This window comes from Austrofundulus limnaeus, unplaced genomic scaffold, assembly GCF_001266775.1.
Source record: "Austrofundulus limnaeus strain Quisiro unplaced genomic scaffold, Austrofundulus_limnaeus-1.0 Scaffold775, whole genome shotgun sequence".
In the NCBI taxonomy this organism is placed as follows: Eukaryota; Metazoa; Chordata; class Actinopteri; order Cyprinodontiformes; family Rivulidae; genus Austrofundulus; species Austrofundulus limnaeus.
Genome location: NW_013953177.1, coordinates 13,916 through 23,928, shown reverse-complemented (window position 1 = coordinate 23,928; position 10,013 = coordinate 13,916). Strand labels below are relative to the sequence as shown.

Below are 10,013 nucleotides of genomic sequence, written 5' to 3'. Positions count from 1 at the left end.
GTTGTAATGTGACAAAATATGGAAAAGTTCAAGGGGTATGAATACTTTTGCAAACCACTGTAGATACTACCATGAAGGTTAGATGCATCAGCGTGGATCAACTGAAGGAGGCTTATAAAGCTGCAGCTGATCATCAGACAAATCCAACAGGTGTGTGTATTCAGGGTCAGATCACCAATCACCACACAGGAACACAGGTAGAACTGATTCTTCACAAGCACTCTTATGATTAGTGCGGCTTCAAGTATACTAAAGTATACTTAGATTTAGTATACTTAGTATAATATTTTTTTCTCCTGGGTGACACCATTATTTCAGAAGCAATATGAAATCTCACCTGGATATGAGCCCAGGTTGTGCTGGAAGTTTTGCAGCTAACTGCTAGCTGCTGTGATTAGCACATGCGTACAATCATAAAATAAGATGTAAACAAGCATGTGTTACTAAATTTATGTCAGTGTAAACAACAAAGCTTTTAATACTGGAGATGTTTTAAGACAGCAGCCATCCATTACGGTCYTGGCTGTGCTTGGACTAGCCATTAGCTCGTCAGTAGGCCTACTGTTAGAATCAAACTATTTCTTCAAGCTGAGATCATTCAAAAAGCTGATCAAACTAATAACTCACTGGTTTAGGACTGTTGGAAACTAGCTAAAGACACTTGTTGGCGACTTGTTGGCAAATCAAACCTGTGAGATTTCTGAGTATTTGTGACCAATCAACCAGAAATGTAAGACAGKTTTGTGAGGGTTCAGCGATCTGTCAAACCAAACTAACTGGGGTCAAAAGAAGAGAATAAGTTGTGATGAAGAGACAWTAAGATGTTGCAGTTAATTCACGTTAGACCATTCAATCAGAGGTTATTATCATAAACAAACATTCATCAATATTAAATTGGACAAATATGCAGGCATTTTTCCATTTGCCAGATGTAATGTTAGAGACAACTCTGGAAGAAGTGAATTGTTGGATTGTAGGACTTTTTAAACAATATATAAGTATAATTTTGTAATGTGACAACTTTATTTTGAACATGATTTTGATTTACATATAATTACTGTTTTCATTGTTTAGTATTTCAGTTCATTTTGAATTTTATTCTTCTTATCTGCTCTTACCCACATGAACTGAACAAGCCACGAGATATTCAAAATATTTGATTATTTTCGCTCCCACCAGTACCCACTTTTTACTTTACTGAATGATCCAACACTCAGTTGGGACTTCTGCACTTGTTATTGGTATCTAAATAACAATATATACTCTCAACCAAGGCAGCAAAAATGCAACCAAAACAAGCTCAAGAAGCAGATTTATAGCTGAAAGATATTTAAGAAAAAAATCTCCTCTATGATCTTAAAGAAAAGTTTGGCACAAATCATTTAAGAGCAAATACATCTAGTCTGTATCACAATGTAAAATTACTGGTTGAATTTGTTCAACTCTAATAGWGTTTCCAGAGCAACCTCAGAGTTTATACCTGTGACCCGGCTGATTTGCGCRTTTGTAACTATAAAATGTCAAAATTGAGTATGTACTCAAATGTGTACTGGTAAATATCAATTCAGTCACAGCTAAATGAGGCCTTTGTGGTCAAATATCCTGTAAGTTGTAAGTTTATGCATCCTGAAAATAATCTTTAAAAATAAWCTTAGACTGAAAATTTCCAGAGCTGATGAAAATCTGGACTGAAGACCTCGAAAGTCTACAACGTTACTCTGACTAACCACTGGTGAAGRTTTACCAGACAGGTTTTACCAAAACAAGTTCCCCTCTGACATTTTCCTGCAAATTAAGAAAGTTATGAGCTAATTTTACACAACTTGTGCTCAAAGTCRAGCAACAACATTGCTATCCTCTGCAGCTCATGCAAAGGATAATTACTCTAAGTATTCATGGGGAACTAAATGTAATTGCCTCTTGGCCAGGACTCCCTTGAAAAAAAAGTTTTTAATCTCAATGGAACCTTCCTGGTTAAATAAAGGTTAAATAAAATAAAATTTTAAAAGAAACGACAAAATTCAGCAATCTTTTGGAGACATTTTTGGAGACTTCTTTGTTCTCCAACAGTTACAGCCCAGAAGGACACTGATGACAAATAACAGGAGTTATTCAACAGAAGCTCGTTTACAGATCAGTTGAAAATTTTGTCCATTTTCAAAATATGAATCACACTTTAYCAAATGTATAGATCCACAGAAGTTATATTATATAAATATTAAAGTCACATAAAAATCATCTGTTTGTGTTTACTGTATGTATATTGTCGTGGTAAGAATGGTCAGAAACACGGCGAAAAGGGTGTTTAAAAGACAAGTCTTGCGGGTATGATTATAAAGTCATTTATTGATGGGCAGACATGAAACAGAAAGCAATCACGAAGTCTGTAAGATGTGGGCCCGGCTGTCATAGGCCGGGCAAGCAATGTTATACTGNGTCATAGGCCGGGCAAGCAATGTTATACTGTCAGCTATCATTATGTGATAATGAGCAACCAGTCAGCTTCTGACATGAAGTAGGTCAGCTTGATGATGACGTCCAGGGATATCACAAGATATGAACAATTGGACAGTGTCAAGGTGATACATAATCAGTATTCCACAACATATATGTAAACTGTTTTTTTATTGTGTACACTCTCATACAATACATAATATAAATTGCAGAGTAAGAAATGTACTTTATACAGATCAGTATATTCAGTGGGATCAATACTTATCAGGAACAAACATTATCATACTAGAACTACAAAAAGACCATTTTTGGCATAAACAAGTGGTTCTGCTCAACACAGTCAAGTTGTTTCACAAGGAAATGAAACGGTCTGTCAGTCAACATGAACATAAACATTCTCTGCAAACACAGTTTGACACATTATGATAACATTAAACATTAGGTATAAATAGAAATGTGGGCATTTATATGACATAAAGCCACTTTAAAAGTTCTCTGGGAAATGTTCTGTTACTGGACTTTTTTGTCCTTGTCGGCCACCACCTCAGAGAGGTCCTCCGGTTTCATGGAYTTCACCTTGGCCTCCATACTGGTGACCCTCTGCTTCAGCCTCGCCTGTGTGGAGGTGAACTCTGCCATTAGCTGGGCAAACTTGGTCTGCATCATGTCCAGGTTGCTCTGCAATTTGACAATCTTCTCTTCCAGGTCTTTGGGGTCAGCGCCTGCGTTCGCCACTGCCTCGTCWATCAGATTGTCTTTCATCAGGATAGCTTTGCCTTTCTCTTCCAGAGCTTTCTTGGCCTCTGGATACTCAGTGAGCGCTTCCATCAGATCATCTTTAGAAAGGGCAAAGAGGTCAGARTAACCCACGCTCCTGATGTTTGCTGTTCGTCTGTTGCCTGCTTTACTACCCTTGATACCCAGGATACTGATTTCCCCAAAGTATGCTCCGTCACTGAGCACTACAAACTGAGTWACTCCATCGTCTGCCACCACTGCCAGCTTCCCCTCTTTGATGATGTACATCTCTCTGCCAATGTCTCCTTTCTTACAGATGTAATCTCCAGGACTAAACACCTGAGGTTGCAGCTTGAGCACCAGTTCAATCAACAGACCCGCCTCACAGTCCTGGAAAATTCGTACTTTTTTCAGCGTATCCAAGTGGACGTTGATGGCAATCTCAGCCTTGAGCTTGTCAGGGAGGTTTTTCAAAACTTCCTTCTCATCACAGGTCTTTTTTTCAGTCCACAGRTAGTCAAACCACTTGATGACCCTGGCTTCCAGATCTTTGGTGACCTTTCGAAACTGCATGTATTGCTTTATGGAGTCAATCTTTGCCTGGAACTCAGCACGAGAGGCGTTCATGTTCGAGATCATGGCACCAACGTTACCGACAATACTAGCGAAAATCAGCACTCCGGTGAGAAAGTCTGCAATGACAAAGACAAATTCAACATCTTTGACTGGTGCAGGGGTCTCTCCGATGGTGGTGAGGGTAAGCGTAGACCAGTACAGGGAGTAGATGTATTTGCGTGCCAATCGATTATACTCTGGGTTGCTGATGTTGGGATACACCCAAGTGTCTGCTCCAAAACCAATGGTTTTAGAAATAGCAAAGAACATACAGGCATTCCAGTGGATAATGACAAGGATGTAAAGCACGAGGTTGCTGATACGAAACATGTTCGGGAAGCTGGTTCTGGTCTCTGTCCGCTCAAAGAATTCAAAAAGTCTCTGGATTTTGCAAAGACGGTTGAGGCGGAACTCTGGGTTGTTAAATCCATATTGCAGGAAGAGGAGGTCAGTGGGTATCATTGAAATCATGTCATATTTGAACTGAGACGTTGTTCTGTAGTTCGCTCTTAGTTTTTTGGCATCTTTAACCAGCAGGCCTTGCTCAAGGTAACCTGAGGGACAACCCAGAAAAAAAACAAACTTAAAAATTATAAAGTTGTTATTTTTGTTTTGTTTTTTGTTTTAAATCCAGAACTTCACCTGTTCTTGATCGAACAAAGGTGTCCATCAAGTAAATAAAATCTGCTGTGTAGTCCAGTACTATCCAGAGCTTTGGATAGGATTCTTGTAGGTCATTGAAGCAAGCCCTGAAACAGAAGAATAAGGAAAATGTTTTATTTGTGCCCAACTAAGTACAGAATTAGTTAATGCTGATAAGAATATACCTGGTTATGATCATCATCAGATTATAAAATACCGGGCCTGCAATGACGCTCAGCCACCTGTAGTACTGCTCCGAGGCTGGATCCATGATCCAGATCTCCTTTCTGAAAACAACTCAGAATTAAATGATGCTGTTGTAAAAGTTTACAATTGTGAGACGATCAGCGAACAGCCAGAAAAGTGTTCTCTAAAACTAATCTACCTAACAGAGTACTCACGGTGGCTCCTCTTTCTTTTTCTCATCTTTTTTATCTTTTTTGTCGTCTTTCTTCTCATCCTTCTTCTCATCTTTTTTCTCATCCTTCTTCTCATCTTTTTTCTCATCCTTCTTCTCATCTTTATTCTCCTCTTTCTTGTCTCCGTCCTTATCGTCCTTTTTCTCCTCCTCTTTCTTCTCTTCTTTCTTAATCTCCTCTTTTTTGTCCTCTTTTTTGCTACAGATTACAGTTTTAGTTACAGGAAGTACGGGGGCGGGGGTCACAGGTGACTGTCATGAAACTACTTGACTACTTTTAAAAGGGAGGTACTTTATCTACAGTTTTGAATTTTGTAGTTTGTTGGAAAGTGTGGTGCAGATCATATCTTCTCCAGCAGATGGCACAGCATGCCTACAATTTATATCTTAATAAAGTTAGTCCTGAGGCAGCTTCTGCAACAATGAAGCTCTGGACCCAAATGAGGGTCTTTAGCCCCTCTGAAGTTGACGACATGAAGGCTTAATGTTTAGGTTATATTCAAAAATAAGAAAGAATGTAGCAGTTTAACCATTTTAATAATTACAATACATATACAATGTGCATGAAATTTCTGCAGCAGAATGACACGGATAATAAAATACTGTCTGTTTGGCTGTGTAGGAACTCACTTTTGGTCAACGGAGCAGCTATTTAAATAAAGACCGTGGCCTTTTTATTTTGATGATCAAGAAACTGGTCTACTTTTATTTTCACTATTTTTCAGAGTTTAGGGTGCAACTTAATGCTCTAAGGATTTCTGAGTTATCTATCAATTTGACTTATTTCCTAGAAATATAAGGACAAATTTAAATAAGGTACAACAACTTTTTTGTTGTATCTGTATCAGGCCCAGCAATTTTACTAGCACTCATTCAAAATGCCCTGATATTTGGAACCCATACCAGTATACCAGTGTCGATAATGGTATACTGGTCGATACTCTAATGAATGTGTTACAGTTTGTATTTTAAGTTGAAAGTTTGTCAGTTTCATGTTTAACACAACGGCTCAGTGGTCAGCACTGCCACCTCACTGCAAGAAGGTCCTGGATTCAATCCCCAGTTGTATTTCTGGCAGAGTTTGCATGTTCTTGTACATGTTCACACCCCAAAAACATGTACAACGGTTGCCTTCAGGCCTAGGCCTCACTTGAAAATGTGATTTGTGATCTCAATGTGATTTGCCTCATCAAAAAACGGTAAATAAAAATAACAAATTTGTACAAGTTGGAAAAAAAAATCTTATTGTGTTTTTTTATTCTTTATTTTTTGTAATGTTTTAACAGTATCTGTCATGCTGTATGCTTGATTTGATCCAGTCAGAGGGGCTTGTAGGCCTATAAGGAAGGAGAGACACCTTGTTCTAAATGAAAGAAATGTGTCCTTAAAGTCACTGTGTAAGGTTTAAGTTCTAAGTTTTTGGTATTGGAACTTGACAATGGTGAATGCCCAAACTGAAATACTCATAACAGGTTTGCAAAAAACTAATATTGGGACACCATTAATTATCAGGAGCAATGGTAAGAACGACTCTTTCATGTGTAAAGGTTGCAGACACCTGTCCTTTTTTATTTTATTGTTTTTATTCAACCCACATCAACACTTCCAACAAAATGTGATGTTAAACACAGAACTTTTTTTGCGGGCTATCGGGGTGCCACCAAAAACAGAGACAGACCCTGTCTGTGCACCCTCTCCAATACAGGCAGCATCATTTCCACTGGAGGAAATGAAGGAAGTATACTGAGCCATTAGTGTGCTAGACTAGAGCATCCTCTCCTAGTGAAGCATTCTTATGTTATGCAAAATAACGGAGGGTGATGGTGTTAGCCCCAGTGCCAAAGAGATCAGTCAGACAGCAGCTTTGCCAAACAGACGCCATATCTGAGCCACCACTGAGGAGTGAAATCTATATTCCCTCACCGGAGGTCCACCTCTAGAGGGCAAAAATGCACTATTATACTGTGCTGCCTGAGACGGATGCTGTTTTTAGAACAGCCAAGATGATTGGACTTTTAGATTAGATGATTATGGTGTCACCATGGGCACTAGTCTCCACCAAAGGTACAGTTTCACAAAAACTGTGTAACATATTGCAAAAGAAATGAGGACAAAATTTGTTTACGGCGTAGTGTCTTTATCAAGCAAACTGTCCTCATTGATGAGGCTACATCTGCAAGGTATCCTGACCTCTTCACATGGAACTGTAAGAACCATCGTCTAGAGCTTCCTGTATCAGATGCTGTRGACAACGTTGTGTCAGTAAATAATTTTAAAGCATTTGTGGAAAGGACTCACAATCTATGCAGCCAGTCCAATRAAAACTCTAGAGTACCTTTGGAAGCTGCACAAGACGTTGGCTCACACATCCAACAAATTGACAAAGCTTTGAACACAATATATGGAAAACAACTTCACTGCTGTGAAAGCTATGTGGAGGTCCCATGATGCACTCAGGAGACCAAATAACAAGCACAAAGAGAGACAAACTTATGTCATTTGCAAAGAATTTCTTTCTGACCTAGGACTAATGTATGTACTTTCTGAACCTGTCCCAGCAACTCCAAGCACAGTCTGCCACACTTTCAAAAGCAGAACAACTTTTAAATTGTACAGTTTGTATGCAAAGGTCCTTCAAAGACAGGAGAAAAATCAGTGGAAGCCATTAAAACACGAGGGGAAATACTTTGTGATCTAAGCATACTCAATGAAAACCACTGCTCACCTAAACCTAGTATAAGATATGGTGAGACAGAAGTAATGAGACTTTGTAGGAGAGTTAGTCTTTATGAAAACCATCAAAAAAGTGTTTTTAGGGAGTTGATAAACAAAGGTACTGAGAATTACAGTAATGACAAACAGGTTTTTAGTGCAGGTGTAGGGCCTGTAACATGTTGCCATCAGTTCATTTATAAAATGATGTGATTTGAGCTGTTTTTAGCCAAGAGGCGTCCCATTTTTCATGTGCTGTMCTGAGTGAGTCGAAGGAAAGGGAACTCAGAGAAGTAAAGGGAAATTATTGCCGTAATGCAAGTTTGGGGAAAGAAATACAGGAAAATGGGTTTCTAAGGTATTTTTTATATTACTGACTTTGCTACTACTACTGCTAAGATAAGGAGCAAAAAACTGCTACAGCTATTAAGTGTAGTCATTGTCTATTTTTTTCTACGAATTTGTGTATCTACCTTCAAATACATGCATACACTTACTCATCTGTGTTGTTGCAGTTATTTAGATTGTAAGTAGCAAGAGGCCACTTACTGATGAGACTAAACAGAAACAGAAGGAAACATTTTTGAATACAACATGGCTATTTTAAAATAATAACTGTCATTTTTCTGTTCACTAAAAAATCAAAATAAACATACACACATGTACACGCAACACAAAAGAACTTTAAATGTGTACAAGCCTACACTCTGTTGTTAGTTTACACTTTATACTACTTTAGCCTGCTAGCTTACACTTGATGAAACTTTACACTGATAGTTTATACTTCATAAAACCTTACTCCACTAGTTTATGCTAGCTTACAATTTCTGCTATTTTACACTGTTAGTTTACACTTGATGAAACTTTACACTTCTACTTTACACTTTATGCTAGTTCACACCGCTATTTTACAACTTATGCTATTTTACACTGCTAGTGTACACTTTATGATAGCTCACAAATTTAGATGTAGTTAGCTAGCAAATTGGTATCTAATTACAAATATTTCTAAATTGATTTGAATGTTCATGTTTTATTTTCTCAGTACACTCATATGTGCATATCAGAAAATATATTGCACTACTGAATTTAAAGTCTCATTTTTATTTATTTATTAAAATAAAAACCTTTCAGTCTAGTTTTATGCATCAAATATTTAACMAAAAGATTGCTAATATACTTCATTGTAACTAAAATGTTGGTTAGTTATCCTGTCTTGTGTTTATTTTTTCCCACTTTTGAACAAAACACAACATAATAATTAACTTGTGGGAACAATGCAACACTGCGCTTACTTTCTTTTTCGATGTTTGTCATTATGGCCCACAGATTGGGTGCTGCTCTCTTCACTGGATGCTGCTTTGAGTCTTGGCCCTCTGAAGCGCTCAAGAAACGAGTCCTGCCTTTCTTCTACAGGGTTCATCCTGTGAGATATCCAGTTCCGCAGCATGAAGAAAAAGTAGGACAGCCTAAAGGGTCAGTGGGAGACGAAACAATAAAATGACTATACAGTATATACTTGGATCAAATAATTGYTCAAACCCATTCACGGTAAATACAAGTGGTGAAGGAAGTAATTTAATTCTCAAAAGTGGACATTTTCATTCTGCAATAAAAGTCCCCCAACGATGGTATTGCAACCAGGATATGGAAATACACTTATCGAAGTAAACTGGGTAGACTGGTACTTCATCTAAAAATTATAAAAACATTTATAAATGCTTCTAAAGAAATGCAGGTTTTCTCCAAGTAATCTGGTTTCTTTTCACATTTCGGAAAGATTTTAGGTTCATTGATGAATTAAAATAGCCCCTGAGTGTTTATGCAGACCTTATGTAGAATGGCGACACACCCAAGGTTTACCACACCTTAGAAATGTGACGTTCAGGAACGATAAAAATATTTTGTATGTATTTTATAGTTTTATGTTTTATTTCTCATAAAATCTTTTTTTTTCATCCTTAAACACAGAGACAATCCGACTTCGCTTTTTCATTGAAAACAGGCAGAGTGGTGGAGTACAGCAGCTCATCGGGGGGCAGGGGCGGTTCTGCTTGACAAAACACATGGTTCTATCCACGGAACGTGACGACTTATTTTCATATGTGATGATTTGTCTGAAATCAAATGGCTCTTTTGAACGGCAACGGCTTCTCAAGATCTGGATCCCTTCAAAGAGCCACTTCTCCCATCTCTACCACACCTGCAACAWGTTGCTTGCTGGAGCATCAACTCCCTACTGTATAATCCTGACTAGGATCAAACAGCTGTAATGGAGTGAAAAGATGTATGAAAATAATAGAATATAATAATCAAAGTGCAATCTTGAAACAATTAGGTGCCAAAATAAGGACCAGGGAGATGGATGGATGGATGGATGGATGGATGGATGGATGGATGGATGGATGGATGGATGGATGGATGGATGGATGGA

The 10,013-nt window shown here is 38.1% G+C and overlaps 1 protein-coding gene across 3 annotated transcripts in view; it reads right to left on the bottom strand.

Annotated features, from left to right (window-relative positions):
• Positions 1-2,443: 2,443 nt before the first annotated feature.
• cnga3a (cyclic nucleotide gated channel subunit alpha 3a) overlaps positions 2,444-10,013 on the bottom strand; it is a 12,989-nt gene continuing 5,419 nt past the window's right edge. The window contains exons 4-9 of one of the 3 annotated variants that reach the window (XM_014028520.1): positions 8,875-9,048; positions 8,077-8,136; positions 4,851-5,066; positions 4,635-4,736; positions 4,450-4,556; positions 2,444-4,361 (exon numbers count right to left, since the gene is read on the bottom strand). In XM_014028520.1, coding sequence (XP_013883974.1) covers positions 2,965-4,361; positions 4,450-4,556; positions 4,635-4,736; positions 4,851-5,066; positions 8,077-8,136; positions 8,875-9,048 — 2,056 coding nt within the window. In that variant the 3' untranslated portion in view covers positions 2,444-2,964. The remainder of the gene's footprint in view (positions 4,362-4,449; positions 4,557-4,634; positions 4,737-4,850; positions 5,067-8,076; positions 8,137-8,874; positions 9,049-10,013) is intronic. The other 2 variants (XM_014028521.1, XM_014028522.1) reach the window with 2 other exon arrangements.